This window comes from Photinus pyralis, unplaced genomic scaffold (genome assembly GCF_008802855.1).
Source record: "Photinus pyralis isolate 1611_PpyrPB1 unplaced genomic scaffold, Ppyr1.3 Ppyr1.4_LG3b, whole genome shotgun sequence".
Classification (NCBI taxonomy): Eukaryota; Metazoa; Arthropoda; class Insecta; order Coleoptera; family Lampyridae; genus Photinus; species Photinus pyralis.
In genome coordinates, this window is record NW_022170510.1 from 27,297,258 (window position 1) to 27,318,690 (window position 21,433).

General features: G+C 36.6%; 1 protein-coding gene across 7 annotated transcripts; it reads left to right on the plus strand.

Moving 5' to 3' along the window:
- The first annotated feature begins 253 nt into the window (after positions 1-253).
- On the plus strand, positions 254-15,732 carry LOC116166840 (prolyl 4-hydroxylase subunit alpha-1). Of its 7 annotated transcripts, none has more exons than XM_031482007.1 (10): positions 254-312; positions 13,545-13,718; positions 13,767-13,918; positions 13,968-14,303; positions 14,350-14,528; positions 14,578-14,823; positions 14,874-15,098; positions 15,148-15,213; positions 15,264-15,429; positions 15,480-15,732. In XM_031482007.1, exons 1-10 carry the CDS (start codon positions 269-271, stop codon positions 15,563-15,565), a joined length of 1,674 nt encoding a protein of 557 aa, XP_031337867.1. In that variant the 5' UTR covers positions 254-268; the 3' UTR covers positions 15,566-15,732. The 7 variants fall into 7 exon arrangements, with proteins under 7 accessions (XP_031337867.1, XP_031337866.1, XP_031337868.1 ...); XM_031482006.1 differs by lacking the exon at positions 254-312 and adding an exon at positions 8,312-8,370; XM_031482008.1 differs by lacking the exon at positions 254-312 and adding an exon at positions 11,288-11,313.
- The last annotated feature ends 5,701 nt before the right edge of the window (positions 15,733-21,433 follow it).

Consider the following 21,433-nt stretch of genomic DNA (forward strand, 5'->3'; position numbering starts at 1 on the left):
GCAGATGAAATGTAATAAATTATCAACTTCCTATTTCCGTGGCCCATTAATAGATACGCAACAGCGTGCTCTAAAAAATGGCCCGGCTTGGATTATTGATGCATGTGCTGCAGTATTTAGTGGCGGAAATAATGACCTCAGTTCTGTGTAATTAACGCATTAAATACATTACGCTGTTTAAATGGTCAGTTACTGTAACTGATTCGGAACCATACGTATAGAAAGCGAAAGATATTGATGTTTTTTATTTGATATTTCGGGGATGTAAATGAATGTATGGACTGGATTTACAGGGCGGCCCAGCTATTTCGAGTAAGTTTTAGAAAAACCCCTTGCACCCCCTTGCCCTTGCAATTTGGTGGGTTCAAGCGGGACATCCTGTACGATAAATCTCATTTCTCATTCATAATTTAGAGTAGTGATCTCAACCTCTTAAATATACGTATAATGGTATTGTATGATAAGGCTAGTCCGTAGAAAAATAATAAATCCTCTCACAACTTATCTGACAGATAGTGTAGGTACATGGAAACAACTTGTTTTTAAATTTTGCTATATTGAATGTACAGTTTTTATTAATGAAAAAAGGCTTAGATGAGTACAAGCTGAAGATAAATAATATGCTTATTTCTGGAAGTGGAATAATAGGTTTGTTCCCTGCTAAAGTCGAAGAACCACGATTATCACCGTAAACAATCAAATCATGCGAATTGCTAAATCCTAGTTCGGTAAGGAATCATCTCAAATATATGGCTTTTTTGACACCCTCAGATAAAGCCATATATTCAGCTTCAAGCGTCGACAGGGCAACGGTTCGTTGCTTCCGAGAGCCCCAGGTTACCATTCCGCCTTTCAGCATGAATAAATAACCAGTGTAACCTTTCTATCCTCAGAGTAATTCTCCCAATCGGCGTCGACATATCCCATGTACGATCGGGGATCAGATCCGTATGTGAATCCCATGTTTAATAGAACCTTGCAGGTACCGTAGGGTCCGGTTAGCAGCCTGCCAATCATCGGTACCAGACCAATTGTTAAATTGTCCTAAATAACTAGCTGCAAACGAAATATCTGGTCGTGTAGTTGTGACTAGATAAGTCAGAACTCCCACAAGCTCTCGGTAAGGAAATTTCAAATCTTCTTAAGTCTGTGCATTTTTTATCAACTTGAAACCTGGATCCACCGGAATAGAAACGGGATTGAAATCCGCCATACCAAATCGCGAGAGCAAGTCATGAGCATAACCTCGCTGATGTAGCGTCAGAAATCCATTCGATTGCTGGAACTCAATCCCGAGGTAATATTTGAACTTGAGTCTTGCCATTTGAATCGATGCAGAACTCCATGAAGATTTTTCGGTGGCTCCTCTTCAAGAAATCCGTTCAGATGCGCGGTTTTCACGTCCAAGTGACTTATCTCATCCCATGTGTAGCAGTAGGTGATACGATCGAACGAATGCAGCTTCTCCGTTGCGTGGATGCCAGGTTTCTGGGTGAGGTCTTCCTGAAAAAAAATATTGTAACTTTTTTGTGTCTTACTGTAAAGTTTATAACCTGTAATTAAACATCTCATATACAAAACTTTTTTTTCTAATTGCAACATGTCAGGAAACAACATATAATATCGTAAAACTTTCAAATTTTGTCATGCAACCGACGACATGTCGATATTGGCCGAGCGTCGCTTACGTCACTACGCAAGTTGCCGATCGGGAATTATATTAGTGCATGACACCGATAGGAGTTCGATTCGACTTATTATGGCAATCTGCTATAAACTGAGTTCTGACTGGTTCGTAAAGGGGCAGTTAGATAGTCTGCCAAAGGTTGAAGTGTTAATGGTCGCCGCCTTTTTCTCGAAAAGTGAGTTTTTCCATGCCACTCGTTTGACTGGAGTCAAAGCCCAGAAGCAAATCTGTTATGGTTCATAGGAAGTATAACATCCAGTTTTGTGTGTATAGTGCAAGGTATAGTGTAGGTACCTAATAAAGTATGCACCTTACGGATTTCAACGCGAAAATTAGGGTGTTGGATATGTGGAAGTGAAAATAGAGAAAAATATGTGCACTGTAAGGGCACAGATAAGCCCAGAACAGAGTTCGAAGTAAATCATATTCTGAATTCCAATTACAATATTACATATCGATGGATTTTCGTCGATAACTGACTTAAAGTAAATCGACATTATGTACTTTAATTAATTAGAATCGTCTTCACAACAATACAAATGGGATGTCAAACTCGCGGTATCACGTCGAACTTTTTTCGTATATTTCCTGTTGGGACGTTTATATACCTACAATTTATTAGGTTCGCGATGACTTCTGCTATCACACCCAGGCACAAATGCAATAATTATTCGACGCTTTTTTCCGTCAAAACGACGTTTTCTTTCTCTGAATCGATTGTAACCACGATACACTTACAACGGTATGCTCTTGCGCATCTAGCGTGACGTCACGTGCGAACAAAACCACAGAATATAGAGCAAAATTACGCTTCTTAGATCGACAAATCACACTGATTTTGTGTAGAGATCGTCGCGGCGGGTATTTCTGGGATTTGGTGATCGTATGAAATAAACTCGAATGAAAAATATTGGCCCTAAACATGAAGTGCGGCTTTTTCAGTAAATATTATGTAATTAATGCTTTATTAAAAGATCGAATTTCTCTTCCGTTTCCCTTTTATTTTGATTTTCATTATTACGTGGTAGTTTTAAAGTAGGTAAAGCATCAGGTTTTCAAATGTCCGCTGTTTTTAAAAGTAGGTTTAATTAAGAAATCGTTCCCTTAGCGGTGCTTCAAAACGGCTGGCTTCAACATGTTCAGAGCAAATACAGGTTATAGAATTAAACAGCAATGGAAAGACTTAAATACACCACTTAATATTAATGTAACACCATTTTTCAAGTTAATTTTGTCCTTACGACGACTTGCAACAATCCATTTTTGAGAAAAGTTTTCAATTTTCCGAAATCGAAAGTATTTTATTTCCGTTCCTTTTGTTTTTCTATTAGAATTGCCCCATTGAGCCACTACAGAACCTGGCATTTTGGAAATTTCACTAATGATTAATTAGCTATCAACAAATTAACGCTAAACCTCGTAGATACAAGATACTTATAAGTTGCAAAACTGTCACGCGTGACATGTGTACCACTAGTTCGGTCCTGGCGTAAACATTTGAATTTTGGCGCCACATGTTCGCAGGTGACGTAATGCGCAGTAGAAAACGCGTTTGAGAAAAATAATGAGCATACCGTGTGTAAGTGTATCGTGATTGTAACCAATGCTACGGCTGAACGCCAACGTGCGTAGTGACGTCACAGCAACGTGGCGGTCATTCGAAACTTTTCAAACGACGTTCATTTTAAAATCGTGTTTGCTAATCATAACAATTTCTCTTGACAAAAAAATGAGTACCACTAATTTTTTTAATGTGCTTGGAGTTCATTTTCAAGGTTTTTGAAAAAACGCGGAAAACCCAGAGGTCATCTAGTCATTGCGCCATTCATTCGCATCAGGCCCGCTCAAAGCTTCTTTGATGGACATTTCCGAAAAGTGCACTTGTTCTACTTCGCCATTGTCCTCTGGAATAACATGTTACTCCTTTCGAGGTCTTTCCTTTGAACCAGTCTTCACTTTCTTTGGTCGCCCAGGACCCCTGCCACTGCACTTTCCTCGAGCATATCGTCGATGGATTCCTGGCACTCAAGAGTTGTCCTCTTCATCATTGTTTACAAAACCCCGCAAACCTTCATTTTCCGAATGCGTAGGTAGATCTGTGGAAGGAGATGGAAATTCCACAAATTGTCGATCTCTGTTTCATCCTCTGGTAGATCGGGAGCTTTGGGAATTGAAACCGGGAGTTAGTCCTCCTGGAACTCTACGTCAGTCGCGAGAAATCAGTACTCGTTGCTGGTATACTCACTGTCATTATCGGATTACAAACATTTTACAGTTGTTCCCTTCTGTTTTTCGACGAGTACTATGAAGTCGGTGGTGGCCTTGAATGCTTTCAACTTCAAGAAATTTACCTCGGACCACCTTGAACAATCCTCGATAAACTCGATAAAATGTTTTGCCCCTGTTAAGGATGCCGTCTTCATAGGACCGCAGATGTCCATGTGCACTAACTCCAAGATCTTTGGATTCGGCTACGTACTACAAGTCGTCGACTCAGGCTGCAAACAAAACTAATTTTCCGTTTGGATCCTGTATAGTTGCCGCATCTCTCTGAAAATCAACTTCGAGACCATGGCGTTTTGTAACGTTAAGTCTTTCTTGGCACCATTTGTGTCCGCGATAAAACGCCCTTTGCCTTCCTCACTGGGTGGTGTGGGTGCGAGTAAAAAACACTAAAAATTTTTAGCGCCAAATTTAAACTGTTTGCAGGTATTTTGGATTACCCGGTATTCAAAAGTGTACTTGATTAAATCCGAAAAATAAACTGGACCTCAAATTGCTTTTATAAAAGACAATAAATTTCACTTAAACTTAATCTGTCAAAACTTACTAGTATAAATAGCGAGTGAAATGCTTTCGCCTGCGTACTGATGCTCCCATTGTTAAGGTGGCAGTTATGTTACATCATCATCTACAACGGATAACGAACAGAAATGATGTTTACATGCGCGTTTATTTGCTTTAAAAAAATTAACTAGTTGCGACTTTTGTCTATATTGCACCATAATTTTTTTTTGGGTCAGGATTAATTGGACACATCGTATACGCCTGCCTAAATGGTGAAGTTTTTGTTTTGAGAAATTCAAGACACGTTTCGTCTAAATGAATTATAGCATTGCTGAGTCGTTTTCTGTACAAATGCATTTTAAAATGCAAGATATAAAATATAGAAGACCTTAAGAATGTTATATCGATTTCATAGTATTAGCAATTGTAATTACTTCTTTACCTCGAAGGACATATAAATTTACAAGATTTGTATCTCACCCGCAGACCTGCACTATCATTCTTTTCTTGGTGAAATAAGGACTCTCACCTACCATCCTTTGTTCTCGATTTTCGTATTGCTAAAAAATGATGTGGGTGCAGCGTTCACGTATAATGTGGTATTTTAAATGTGAACTCTTCGTAATGCTGCACAATGGAATAGGGATCGTCTTCGTGATTTCCTGTTAAATGTAAGTATTCTCATCGCAGCAGATAACCAGTTCACCATTTCGTAAAGTAATCTCGTAATTAGTAAATTGAACAAATGGAGAATTTTTTCTTGGCGTATTTTTTTATGAAAACGACTAATATACTGAACAAATTAAATTCCACCCGTTGGTCTAAGGAAGAGGTGTTCAAACTTTTGTATCGTTTGATCTACTCTACACCAGTAAGATCCATCGAGATCTACCAGCTACTTCTACTATGAAAAAAGGTTTTTGTTGGGATGATTTGCTATACCACCCGCACATCTTCGTATGCGCGATTCTGCTCTTTTATATCTAAGAATAAGTGTACAAAATTTTGTTCCAATCGGTTCAGCCGTTTAGCCGGAAATGAGAGTACAGACGGTCCGACACAGACCAACATTATCGAGATTTTGTTTGATTCGGATTTCTGGTGCCTCAAAACGTGTATTTCCGTCAAAAAAGTGGGGGGGGGGGGCATTTTTTACCCCAATGCAATATGTAAGTACTTACTAACGTGTGGGTGGTAAAAAATCTTCTTTTTACTATTTATCAAAATGGTAGGTTTTGGTCGCTTGGGCGCACTCGTTTTAAGTTAAGCGTAAGCTGATGAGATGATCGACTCGGAAGATCGCCGCGATCGACCGGTAGATTGCGATCGGCGGTTTGGCCAGCTCTGGTCTAAGGGTTTGAAAAATTGCAACTCAGAACTTGTAGAAATTTGCTTTTGCCGTATTTTCCTCAATTCGCTATTGGCTGCACTTTGTCGTCCGTCCGTCCGTCCGTCACATGTACTCCTTCTACACTAAACCGATTTGGGCGATATGGGGCTCATTTGAAAGGGCTTGGTCCAAGGATTCCGTGTATACCGAGATTTTTTGGTTTTGCACATGCGCACTGTCGAAAATTTGGTTTATATATGCGCACCAACTAAACATGTCGAAAAGATGGAAGTTAACGAACACAATCCTTTAATAAATAAGAAAAAAGTAGTCATGTAGTCATAGCTTTTTCTTTAATGCGGGTAAAATAGTAAAGGCCACGTTCTGCGTATTTCTCATGGTATAGGTTGTAAGATAGTGTAACTGAAATCCACGTTGGAACAGATATCGTTATACTGTAACTGTTCCGTCTAAAAACTTTCACATAATCGTGGGTACAAGCATATCAACCCCGATCTTTGGTCTGGCGAAGATTATTATCATTACATGTATGAATGGGAGCCTATTTAATCTGGGATGAGTAGTATTTTATTGTCCTGTCAACACTGTTGGAATTTGTCCATTATCTCGAGAGGAGCTGCAATTACCAAGGAACACTGACCTTGTCTAGGGTAATGTATTTATCGCGCAGGAATTTCTGGATATCTACGACGTTTTCAAATAATCGGGACTAGAGGTATTATAAATTTGTTTTTATGTTTGTTACCATTTAAAAAACTGTAAATCATTGCGGTAAAGTGTAGATAATTTTAATTATAAAATAAAGTTTCTTATTTGGATATGAAATTCAACTAAGCTAACTTTTTAATAAGTTGGATCGTAATTCGACGTTCTATCAAAGTTTTGGTTTGTGAACTTATTCACATATAGGTCTAACAGGGTATCGTAGTGCATGTAAGTATGAATATTATTTAAATCAAAGAGCAATTCAACATAATTAAGTCAAAGTTAATTTGAGGTTAAAGTCAAGTTAGGTGTGATCACCTAGCTAGAGATATATTATTTTCTTTCTATACGCTATTGAATCCTTAGGATCTCTCGTAAACTTTATTTTATTATTAATATATTACAAATAGAATATCCAGTTAATTTAATTTTCAATAATATATATTTTTATTCGAGGTGTCTCCATACAACATTTCATTTAAATATCTTCACAAATAAAAAAAACGGATTACGCATGTGCAAAACAAATTTTTTGATTTGACATTAGTTTCACATATATTTGAGGTACCTACACACAACATTTCATTTAAATATCTTAGGAAAGGAAAATTGTATTGCGCAAATACAAAAGTTATCGTGGACAACGCACAACTGCACACGGACAGACAGATAGACGAGCAGACAGCAATAGAACATAAACGATCTCGAGGACCGTTAATAAACGACTAAAGTGCCAAATCATGGTACATGAAAAACAAAGATTTTTTACCATAGAGCTTTTTTCTTAAGCGTTTCCTTCCGTGGTGCAAGCCTCGACACCATAACGAACCAAATAGCGAAAAAAGTAGAATAGCTCAAGATAAAGAACTAGTTGCGACCGGACGGACAAAGTAGCCACCATAGCGCATTTTTGTATAATTTTTGTTAAAGATGTCGTATTTTCAAGTGCTATGTCGTTTGCACAGGTTTTTCGATGCCGAAAATTTGGATTTTTTATACCTATTCTATTTACTCTAACAATATAAAGAATATTTACAGATGACTTATCTGAAGCAAGGTATCGTCATTGACTACTCTATCTGATTAAAAACAAACTCGGCGCCTGATTACTTTGCAGCTGCAGCTCATGTGCACCGGGCCTAAAGAAGGAAGCGAAGCAGATGATAAACATTAAACTTAAACCAAATAGTTTTTAGATCAACGGTTTGATACTTTTTAATTTATAGAAGCCGAATCCCAGTTGCTAAGCAGAGATGATACGAAACGCGATTCCAAATTACACATCACTTGAGAGGACGCATTTATTCATTAGTTTATTACACAGATGTGTGCATTTATCATACTACAATTATACAAATTATTACAACATGTGTTTCAATCATCATATCGTGTATTTTTTGGAAAATACTTGCCCTTTAAGTAATTAAACCTTTTTGTGAAATTTACGTGGTGTTGTTTATAATAATTCTTGTATTCCGTGCTCACAAGTTTTTTGCATTTATTTATACAACATTTAATCATGAATTAACGATCTTATGGGTCGAGATTGCGCTAAATTTAACCACACAACGAGAAAATCGGAAATTGTGTCATTACTCTAGCTTTGCTTACGATATGACCGCGATGACGTGTACCATGATGCTATGATCTTTATATTATTATATCAATCCCTCCAATCCAATTGTAATATGCAGAAGGCCAAGCAGTGATTAAATTGTTTCAAATTGTGTGTATCTATATAGTTCATATATTACAATTATTTATGTTTTTTTCGTGCTCGTACTGGATTATTTTTGATGTTTTGTTACAATCAAAAATTCTGGGCACATAGGCACCACAGGTAAGAAAATGTTGTTTACGTTCCGTAAAACTACCCTCACCGCATTTCATGCTTCCTTCAAAGTGTCTCGTTCGTTTTCCATAATTGTTTACTAACTACCTAAAACCCCATGTTTAAAATCGAACGGTACCCAAAACCAGATGCGGGTTACGATTCTTAAAAAATAGTATCATCATTCTGATGTAAAAATTATTCAAATTGCATTCTGCAGTCGAAAAATGTTTGTATCCTGCATTACAATTAAAACGACCTTCCCTTAACAATCATTTGATTTAGAACTGTAAAACAATCGGGGCATTTCTACATAAAAATCACACCCTTGTGAGCTACTTCCTCCTCATAACGATAGGCACGTCAAAAATTTAGAATAGTCGACCTTTCGAATTGAATAAAAACTTTAACATAATTTATCGTTGTAAGGTAAAAACTCTTACAGGGTTGGATACAGAATTTCAAATTTCAAATAAGGTGTCCCTAGACTATTATTTCCATTTGAAATTGTTTACGTCGAGTTGTTGTGGGGAGGGGAGAAACCACAGAAAACCAAAATTGACGAATTCTATGATTTTTTATAGTCTCAATATCAACTGCAGAGTCATTCAGAGTTGCTCGTTTTGACTGGAATGCACTGCGTAACGGAGGGTCGAATACCTCACTTGCATAAAATAAAATTGAACCTCTGCGGTACTGGCAAAAATTTTAATCTGACAAATTAATTTTGAACTCTAATAAATACGTTTATGACCTTAGTTGATTAAATATATCAATGAAAATAAGGGCGATCAAATTCCATTTTTCTTTACACGTTCCTTGATGTAAAATATTAGTTAGATTCATAAAAAGAAATACTTACAAAAAATGCGATGACTATTTCGTGATCACGTATCCATTGAATCTTATCAAACTGTCATTTTTCTATACACAATGGCCCATATGAATAAAAGGAAGCAAATGCTTATACTTGCAAAATTCAAAGTAAATACTCGTAAGTGCTCCTTCACACTGGGTGACTTAGCAGCGCTGCTGAGCAGCAGGACAGGATGCAGTGCAGCGCTGCTAAACCATACTAAACAGACCAGTCTGAAGGGGCAGTTACGAGTATGTACTTTGAATTTTGCAAGTATAAGCATTTGCTTCCTTTAGTCATACGGGCCAATAACTTTTTGGCCCCTTTTCCTGTTTAAAATACATTTTTAATCCAACCAAAGGACCAGTATTACTGAAATTAAATGCAAAATTCCAATCAATTAACCAAAAAAACTAAAAATCCTTTGTGCGGATTCGATTCTTATCAAAAAATACAATACAACATCTGCTTCACGCAAATAATGTGACTTCTTTAGGAATATTAAAATTATTTCCCACAACATTTCTCATAGTCATTTTGCATAATTTATTAAGTAACTAGGTTTTTTGTTGCGAGTAAATGCACCGATTAATTGTTTTTAAACTCTCCTCCGTATGCCGCTATATACAAAATTTTATTTATGTAACTTATGTAACTTACGTAAATGACCTTGTCTGGCCTGCCCTAACAACCAATAGAAAACCCGCATTTTCATAACTCGCTCGGCTTCAAACAGAACGGAGCGAAACTTAGGTACGAAGAGATCGTGGCAACCGCGCTCGTTTTCCGCAATACTTTTCTTGTTATCGCCAGACATACTTTCGTTCACGTTTGCTATGAAGCGATACATGTGGAAATTTTTCTTATAAAATACAAATTCAAAACCAAATTCACTGCAGTGAAGAGCTGTGGAGAAACGTCACAGTCACAAAACCAATTTCATTTGCAAGTATGTTGCGTTTGTGTATGTCTTCCTTATTAACGAACGACCCAGCTCGTTCATGGTTTTGAACGACATGTGATAACTCGCGAACGGTTTTGAATTTTTCCAATGATTAACTGATTAACTTTTGGTCATTTGGACATTCTGTCCATACATCTGTCTTTGTCACTCGTTGTCTTGTTGTCTATATTGGTTTGAAGCAGTTTATTGTGTTTATAAATCCTATACGCTTATTGCATTTTGATCCTTGATTAAGCTTGTTTCACAATTGACGCAAACGTAAACGCCAACGGAAACGCAAACGGTAACGTGAACATGAACAAATTCGCAGTCTCACAATTAACGTTACGCTCCTGGAGTGTTAAGTTTTGTCACGGAATATTTTGTTTATTAAAATGTGTTCTGTGGTAGTCACAGACTATTCTATTCAATTCAACAAACGGATAATCATGCAATACTTCGTACAAAAATAGTTAAGTTTGGTCTTTAAAGGTTATGTGGCTGGATCGCAAGCGCGCGCATGTTTAAAACGCCAACGGGAACGGGAAAGATAAAAGTTGACCAACTGTCGCGTTTGTTTCACGTTTTCACGTTCCCGTTGCGTTATATGTGAATGGAAATAGTAAATATTCATGTTTTAATTAAATGCTCACGTTCACGTTCGCGTTAGCGTTCACGTTGGCGTCAATTGTGAGACAGGCTTTAGTGAAAACTCGAACATAAGCGCAGACCCATTTTTTTTCATTTAAAGGCTGATTTTGCAGAAATTTTAAGGTGCTTTCCTAAACGCACCGACGAAAAAACGTGGTCATATTTTTGTGACCAAATTCTGCTGAAATATCTGCGAGAGATATTGCCTATAAAAGCAAATGAAAATTATTGCTCATGCGCATATATAATTTTCTTATTTGTGGGCCACTATTTCTGAAATTTAACTGAAGCTCTATAAAAGTGAATTTGAAACACACCTCAAATAGTGGAATGTGTATGCTTCGGTGAATGCGTAGAGCCAATTATCTTTCTTAATTGCAGGCGTTTTTTAGAAATTTTAACAGAAGGTGCTTTTCAAATAGCGGCTTGTCATCATTTTGGGTAAACCGGTGATTACTAATCGTTCCGTAAAGAAGACTGTTAACGTGGAAATGCGCTTTTTGTAAGTCGTTTGTAACTTGTTAAGCATAACATGATCCAAAAATTATTTGACTTTAAAATAATCCTTGCGAACGTTTCCCCAACCAAAGTTCCGATTGGGTGTCAAATTAAAACAAAGGTAAGACCAATTAGTTATTTCTGTAACGGAAGCATAATGAAGCTTTTATGGCGAAAGACATAAAAATATATCGCCCGCGGAAACATTAATTAAAATATGGGTAAATGTTTAATTCCTACATTTATATCTAAGTCTATATAGTCGAAATGAAGCCTAAAAATCGACCACTTCTTAATTCTCTGCAACATCTCCGATTTTGATTTTCAGTCAATTTACGTGGTAATGGAAAATCGCTTGTTTGTGTTTTTACAATCAATTTAATTTTTATTCTCGGGTAATACACATCTATTTATTTAGATTCAACTTCATACAGAATTTGGAATTGTATTTGATTGTTAATACATTAAAAAAAAAGCACTCACATAAAAATCGATAGATGATGAGGGGGAGCGCCCAATGACCTACATTATGTTTCAGTATCGAAAACGATACATTTAGTAGATTGTCTTAGTTTATAATAAAAGCACAAATATTGTACTACGTGGACTAAATAAGGAGAGTTCTTCAGGAAGAGTTCTCCAGGAAGAGTTAATCAAGAAGAGTTTTTTAAGGGATTAAAAGACAATGCAATTGCATAAAATTAGGTGTCCCTCAGGCGAACTACAATACGTTTATGTTCAGGAATTTCAGGCGCAGGTCAAAATTCTACTGTACTCGGTGGCCACAAAAACACCAACTTAAAGCAAATCGCAAGTAGGTGGTTAAACCGTCTTCACATAAATACCTATACAGTTGTACAGCGCTTGAACACTCTGCACGGACCGACTATAGACTTCTGGCCAACTGGTTCTTCAATGTGGAACTGGCCTTTATCTGACTCTGCAGGGACCGGTCACAGAATTCTCTCGTGATGTTCCACCTTGGAAATGTTCAATCTTCTTGATTTCCTCCTTGGAAATGCTGCGAAACTCTTCGTCCGTAGCTTGACGGTAGCTCTATGGAGATAATTTCTCACTCGTGGCTTAATTTATTTCTTCAGGATCCACCCAAAGGACCAAGTAAAGCGAATAAACTCCACCTTAGAGAGAGAAAGAGAGTATGGATAATAAGTAAACAAGTTTACCTGGGCTTCTATACTTAAAATGTAAATGGACTGTATTTATAAATTGCATGAGAAGGATGAAAGAATATCGAATAAGAATACGTCTTGCTTCTTAACAAGGACGTTCATTTTTATTGATGGCTCTACTTCGACATCTTGACATTTCGATAGGTTCTTAACGACGATTGTTTATCGCCTATTGTTTTAATGGGGAATTCTTAATGGCGAATTCATGCGCAATGCAGTGCTTCTCGCTTCTGCGACTCATGCGCCACTCGTAAGTGGGAATATATACAAGGACAGGTAAAATGGTTATGTAAAGGGTGGGTGTGCTAGGATATTTTCTTTAAAAGTAAACACGAAGAGGTTCTTAATTTTAGTTTGGGGACGCAGTTCATAATATATGTAAATTCTTTCAATGTTGGGAGTTATGCTCGCAAACCCGTTTATTTATTAGCAATCCTCTTTTATTAACAAATATAACATTCCATTAAATTATTTAACTTGTTGAGCCTACTTTCTTTTCATCTTTTTGATCTTCGTCTTCGGCCCAAAGTTTTACCTAATTTTTTGAGCTGATAGTAAACAAAGTATAATTAATTACCACTATTGCATTAATGATACGCAATGCAAATGACGAAATGAGTCATTTCAACGAATGTGTTTATAATTATAATGCTGCCTCATGTTTATTTTACTTACAATGACCCTCTTCATTTACCTCATCCCGAATATACTACGTAAAGCATATTTATTATCTTACGTTATTTACATCTGAAATAGAATTGCATTTCTAACCGCGCCTGTTAGCTACTTTATATTGACGACTACGAATGCTATACTTTACTTTTCACCAAAAAATGTGGACGTGATAAGGTAATTGCAAGAGTAATATATTGGCATTGCCTTTCGTTCGTTAGGTTCAGACTTCAAACAGAGCTATCTTTGTGGTACTAACCAACTGAATTTTTTAAATTGGATGACATTGATTACGTTATACGCATAAAATGAACGATATTTTTCCTAAAAACATGTAAAAATCCGATTTAAACAAAAGTCTTCTTCATTTCAGAATGTTTCAATTAACATGGTTCCTTGCACTGTCTTTTATAATCAAGCAAACAAGCTGCGAGCTCTACACCGCCCTAGCAGATTTAAAAGAAGTTCTCCACACAGAGTCAACTTTAATTAACTCATTGGATCAGTACATTCAAGCAGAACACAAAAAACTAGAACTATTACAAAAGTGAGTATCTACTACCTAAACTCGTAAACTGTAATTAAACTCCGTCAGATATTCAGAGATATATAAGCAACAGCATACTGAGGCATCAGAAGATATAGAAAATTACATCGCGAACCCTATCAATGCTTATATATTAATTAAGAGGCTTACAACAGATTGGCAGCATGTTGAATCTTTAATGAACATGCAACTTGGTCATGGTAATTATTCGGTCTTTAAACTCTAGATTTTTTAATCATCGTTTTGTAGACTATTTAAAAAATATTTCCATGTACAGGGAGTATTTGAAATTTCCCACGGATGAAGATTTAAATGGCGCAGCGGTAGCTTTAACCAGACTACAAGATACATATAATCTTGATACATCTGCTTTAGCTCGTGGCGAGCTCAACGGGATTAAATATAGTTCCGAATTAAGTGCGGCAGATTGTTTCGAATTAGGACGACAGTCTTACAACAATGGCGACTTTTATCACACACAGTTGTGGATGCGAGAAGCCGATTCACGTTTAAATTCTGAGACCAATAAAACCGTTGAGAAAAGTGATATACTAGAATATTTAGCGTTCTCAACATATAAACAAGGTAGTTGACCTTCATCAAATAGCGTCTTTATAGTACTTTGTTTCAGGAAATTTACCATTAGCTTTGGATCTGACAAACAAGCTCTTGGAGATATTTCCTGCCCATCCAAGAGCTTTAGGCAATAAAGGTTTCTATGAAGAAGAAATGGAAAAACTGAATGAGCTGAAGATTAAAGGAGATGATGAATCTGAAGATATACCAATTAATGATGAGGTATTTTTCTCGGTACACTTTTTGTGTATTTATCACTTTTAGACACTAATTCTCGCTTTAGCAGATGGCTCCACAAGTACAATACCCAGAAAGAGAGTTATACGAACAACTTTGTCGAGGAGAAGTTACAACCGACATAGCTATAACTTCAAAGTTGAAGTGCTACTATACAAACAACAATAATCCATTTCTATTAATCGCCCCATTTAAAGTTGAAGAGGCATATCCTAATCCAAAAATTTTAATCTTTCACGATGTGATGTCCGACAGTGAGATTGATACAATCAAAAGAATGGCAACACCGCGCGTAAGTCAAAATACCAAAGCTTCCAATTGTAATCATATACACACTTCCAGTTTAAAAGAGCTACGGTGCAGAACTATAAAACCGGGGAATTGGAAACTGCACAATATAGAATTAGTAAATCTGCGTGGCTAAAGGAAAAGGAGCACAAGCATATCGATGACGTTTGCAGGAGAGTTTCAGATATAACAGGCTTAACTGTAGAAACTGCTGAAGAACTGCAAGTGGTTAATTACGGTATTGGTGGTCACTATGAACCCCATTTTGATTTTGCAAGGGTAAGCGTTAACAGTTACAAGTTACTAAAACTACACACTGCCATTCTAGAAAGAAGAAACAAATGCATTTAAAAGCTTAGGAACTGGAAATCGTATTGCTACAGTTTTGTTTTATGTAAGGACCGGTTCAGAGCAAGATAGGTTTCACTTTCAATTAATTTGTAGATGAGTGACGTACCTCAAGGAGGCGCAACAGTATTCCCAAACATAAACGCAGCAATTTGGCCAAAGAAAGGTACAGCAGCCTTTTGGTATAACTTACATCCTAGTGGTGAAGGTGATTTCAACACTAGGCATGCAGCATGCCCAGTTTTAGCGGGATCTAAATGGGGTAAGAATATAATATAAGTTTATGAATTATCTTGCTAAAAGTCACTATAGTTTCGAATAAGTGGATTCACGAACAAGGACAAGAATTTCGAAGACCATGCGGTTTGGAACAAGCACCTCCAGAGTTAACAGCTTAAATACAAGAAATTTAGTGATACTTGTGACAAGACTATGATAATTTGATGAGGAGAAGTAGGATCGAAGTAATAATTACGATAAAATTTACCAATTTGTACAAAGTTGATATTGTATTGAGTGAATGCTTGCCTATTGTTCCTAATAAAGTTTTTTATATGTAAAATTACTTCTTTAAAACCTTTTTGTCAAACGATTCAGAAAAAACCAATTAAAAAAGCAAGAACAAATCCATCGAAAAAAGCCTTGTGTCTTGTAAATTTTGGTATTATGTGAAATTTGCTATTTATTGCCCAAAGAAGAAGAAAGAATCATGTTCCTATAGCAATACCAAGTTAAAATCGTAAAATTTATTAAAGTTCAAATAGCTGCTAGCAATGAAATAAATAGGGTTTAGCAAACAGAATGTTATCCGCACCCCCTAAGAAAAGCTGTTAATTCCACCCTTCTATGTGAATTTATGATTGCTGAGATATACGATTAGTATAGTCTTTTCAGCTCATTTTTATATTAAATTTCCACTTTCAACCTGTACAATCATTATGCACAAGCATAATTATGATTGGGATTTTACTGGAGGTTTAATGGCGACCGCCCCTTGTTCAGTGTATATCATTTCCAATTCCGTTCTTCCTTCTACTGTACAGCTTGCTTGTAAATTTTGCAGTTTCATGGAGATTTAAAGGTTTGAAATTCTTGTGTGGCTTCATATTCATTGACTTCTCTATTTTCCTTCTTCGGTCTGATACTGTTTTTTTATTTGTCCCTCTCTTCTTTTGACTATATCCATTGAATAATTCAGATTTATTAATCAATGCTATATCCTTGGATGGAGATGTAATTTCACTGGTTATTAATAACGTCATCAACCATGTTAATGAAGCCGCTGAGTTTGAGGAAAATCGTCGTCCGCTACATTATCATCATGTCAATAGAGTCGATGCTATGAATTTCTTGGAAAAATTTTTGTTTGTCTAAAGAACTTATGTTGCTGCGTATGTTGCTCAATTTAATTGGACCCTAATTAAGAGAGGCTTTCTTTTTGGGCGCCAGTCAAATTCAAACAAAACAAAATACAAAAAACAGCTGTGTAGGTGCAAATGTCACAACTGACTGAGTTTTTGTCTGTGATTGGTTTGGTCATAAAGTTTGTCCGCGATTCGGGAATGCAGCTAAACTTGAACTTATTCCTATCGTATACGATCAGACGTCATGGCAGCATCACGGAGCATATCGACTAACTTCGGGAATCGATGCCCTGTACTGACATCCCCTACGGTTAGACAACACACCTTACATCAGAGAGAAAGGCACTATGAGAAAAATACGAAACGCCCTCTAGATACTTTGACCCAAGGTGGATTATGAATCCACCTTGCTTTGATCTGATCTAAATTCTAAATAGAGGTCAGTGAGGCAGGGAGCTAGACAAGAAAACGTTGGCGATTGAGCGTGGTTACTAAAACGCGTTCGCACCTCCAGATCAGATGCAGTATCGTGCATATGAACATACAGTGCCTATGCTTGATTGCTTGCCAAACGAAAACAATGACAGCACATGTAGATTATCAATTATGTTGTGTTTTAATATTTCAATTCAATCCTACGAGTAAAAAAATTTACTCGCAGATTCAATCAAATGTCAGTTTGGCATGATTGCGGCTAGGAACAAGAATAGCGTTATCGGAGAGTGGCATTAAGTCCCTAAGAGCCCATACATACTTCATCTGAACTGGAGGTGCAAACTATGAGTAACACTGAACAGTCAGAGAGGAAATATTTCCTCTATGGACTAGTATAGTTCGGATGGCGGTGAAAATGTGCACGTACGCGTAGCGGGTTTTCTCAATGTTTATTTTGTTTGTTCTGTTTGAGTAGTTACAGATAGTTATCATTTTTTTCTTTCTTGTATTAACCACCAATTTTTAGCGCATTTTTGGAAAAAAATACGCTATTATATTCGTTATGGCTGGCTGGCTGTCCGACTGAGATTTATCTAGTCTATTTTGAGTTAGATTACATGAGATCGATTATTTAAGAAAATAAATTCCATGTGGTTTTCGGGCTATAATTTTACTGTTAGATAGCGCTACCACTATAACAACTTAATTATTAGCGCATTTTTGAAAACAAATACGCTGTTGTATTCGTTATGACTGACTGGCTGTCTCAGCAATGGGGTTTTCCGCGTTTTTTTAAAAACCTTGAAAATGAACTCCAAGCACATTAAAAAAATTAGTGGTACTCATTTTTTTGTCAAGAGAAATCGTTGTGATTAGCAAACACGATTTTAAAATAAACGTCGTTTGAAAAGTTTCGAATGACCGCCACGTTGCTGTGACGTCACTACGCACGTTGGCATTCAGCCGTAGCATTGGTTACAATCGATTCAGAGAAAGAAAACGTCGTTTTGACGGAAAAAAGCGTCGAATAATTATTGCATTTGTGCCTGGGTGGGTGTGATAGCAGAAGTCATCGCGAACCTAATAAATTGTATATAAACGTCCCAACAGGAAATATACGAAAAAAGTTCGACGTGATACCGCGAATTTGAAATCCCATTTGTATTGTTGTGAAGACGATTCTAATTAATTAAAGTGCATAATGTCTATTTACTTTCAGTCAGTTATCGACGAAAATCCATAGATATATAATATTGTAATTGTAATTCAGAATATGATTTACTTCGAACTCTGTTCTGGGTATATCTGTGCCCTTACAGCGCACACATTTTTCTCTATTTTCACTTCCACATATCCAACACCCTAATTTTCTCGTTGAAATCCGTAAGGTGCATACTGTATTAGGTACCTACACTATACCTTGCACTATACACACATAACTTGATGTTATACTTCCTATGATCCATAACAGATTTGCTTCTGGGCTTTGACTCCACTCAAACGAGTGGCATGGAAAAACTCACTTTTCGAGAAAAAGGCGGCGACCATTAACACTTCAACCTTTGGCAGACTATCTAACTGCCCCTTTACGAACCAGTCAAAACTCGGTTTATGGCAGATTGCCATTATAAGTCGAATCGAACTCCTATCAGTGTGCACTAATATAACTCCCGATCGGCAACCCGCGTAGTGACGTATGCGACGCTCGGCCAATATCGGCATGTCGTCGGTTGCATGACAAAATTTGAAAGTTTTACGATATTATATGTTGTTTATTGACATGCTGCAATTAGGAAAAAAAGTTTTGTATATGAGATGTTTAATTACAGGTTATAAACTTTACAGTAAGACACAAAAAAGTTACAATATTTTTTTTCAGGAAGACCCTATTGCTAGAGACTTTAAATTTTCACTAAAAGCTTTCTGTTACAGTGTAGATGTGCAGGCTCTAGTCTATTGTCAGTTAGATTACTCGTGAAATCGATAATTTAAAACTTTGGTATGAAATACTGATCTGCATTACCAAAAAATGCGCTTTCATCATGCATATGCTGATTTACAACTTGTTTAAGGTATGTTACAATTCGTTATATTATTTACATTTTGCATAACATCCTAATATTTATTTATTGAGGCATGGCGTTTACCACAAATTGCAAATATGGCTTAGTAGCGAACACGATCCTCCAGATTGCAACATCAAATTTTGGAGCGAGTTAAAACTGCTCTTTCACCTGCTCCTTGCACTACGGGATAACGCCTGTAGATGTAGATCCATCATGCTTTTTGATTGAAACTATGGCTCATATAATAGGTACAGAAGACGGAAGAAGAAAATCGTGAAGAGTTGGACATGGTAATTGAAATAGAGTCAGAAGAAGAACCATAATAAATTCGCCTGATCAATAAAGAACTACTGGTACCCGTACATACATAAGAAGGTTATGAACAGATGATCAATTTAGAATCTGCAGGAGGAGCCAACTAGCTCCGTGGCGCACATCCGATTTCGCTTAAAGCATGTAACTCTTTGTTACATGCTTTAAGGGAAATCGGAAAATTCCGATTATTTCGGAAGATAGGCCAGAAAAACTGTTCGAATAACAAAATAAAATAAAAACTAAATCGGCAAATTTCGGTTTTTCTGACATATCTTCGGAAGTAATCGGAATTTTCCCATTTTCTTTTAAAGCATGATAATAACTCTTTAATTACGCATCTTTCTCTAATTTCACCATAGTCGTATCTTCTATGGTTTCGGAGATCCCCATGCCTTAACTTGGACACAGTGTAAAGTAAACGCTTTAGTTAATAACGAGCAATATGTTGTTTAATATTTAGTATTTTATTCAGTAATTATTTTTTTTGAGTATTTACAAAATCTGATGTAGATACTTACAATAACTGTTTAGTTATTTATATATATTATCATTTATATTATCCCTCTTTTGTTCTGGGGCCTCAACAGGTTTGCGCCCAATTACAGAGTGACCCGTAACTGTGGTTTTTGATGGAGCGGGAAAGCAGTTATTAGCTGAACCCCTACCTATTGTGTACTGTTTATTTTTTACAATAAATAGTGGGCACCTATTACCACATTCATATATTATTATCAAACTATGATTTTCATGTACCGTGCAATAGTGCATCAAGAAAATCACCAATTGGGTTTTCCGCGTTTTTTCAAAAACCTTAAAAATGAACTCCAAGCACATTAAAAAAATTAGTGGTACTCATTTTTTTGTCAAGAGAAATCGTTGTGATTAGCAAACACGATTCTAAAATGAACGGCGTTTGAAAAGCTTCGAATGACCGCCACGTTGCTGTGACGTCACAACGCACGTTGGCGCTCAGCCGTAGCATTGCTTACAATCGCTTCAGAGAAAGAAAACGTCGTTTTTACGGAAAAAGGCATCGAATAATTATTGCATTTGTGCCTGGGTGTGATAGCAGAAGTCATCGCGAACCTAATAAATTGTATATAAACGTCCCAACAGAAAATATACGAAAAAAGTTCGACGTGATACCGCGAGTTTGACATCCCATTTGTATTGTTGTTAAGACGATTCTAATTAATTAAAGTACATAATGTCGATTTACTTTCAGTCACATATCGACGAAAATCCATCGATATGTAATATTGTAATTACAATTCAGAATATGATTTACTTCAAACTCTGTTCTGGGCATATCTGTGCCCTTACAGTGCACACATTTTTCTCTATTTTCACTTCCACATATCCAACATCCTAATTTTCTCGTTGAAACCCGTAAGGTGCATACTTTATTAGGTACCTACACCATACCTTGCACTATACACACAAAACTGGATGTTATACTTCCTATGAACTATAACAAATTTGCTTCTGGGCTTTGACTCCATGGCATGGAAAAACTCACTTTTCGAGAAAAAGGCGGCGACCATTAACACTTCAACCTTTGGGAGACTATCTAACTGCCCCTTTACGAACCAGTCAGAACTCAGTTTATGGCAGATTGCCATAATAAGTCGAATCGAACTCCTATCAGTGTCATGCACTAATATAATTCCCGATCGGCAACTTGCGTAGTGACGTATGCGACGCTCGGCCAATATCGGCATGTCGTCGGTTGCATGACAAAATTTGAAAGTTTTACGATATTGTATGTTGTTTCCTGACATGTTGCAATTAGAAAAAAAAGTTTTGTATATGAGATGTTTAATTACAGGTTATAAACTTTACAGTAAGACACAAAAAAGTTACAATTTTTTTTTCAGGAAGACCCTATTGCTGCCATTCTAATTGATATTTTTCTACATTGCTGCTGTTGCAAATGAATCAAACATAAGTGCAAAAAAATCCGAACTAAATACCTATCTTGAAAACTGTATAAGTGACGGACGAACGGAAAAAGTGGCCTTCCTTAACATAAGTATCTATCACGAAACTGTGGTCCTTAATACCTTGCCTTGGTATATAAACAACT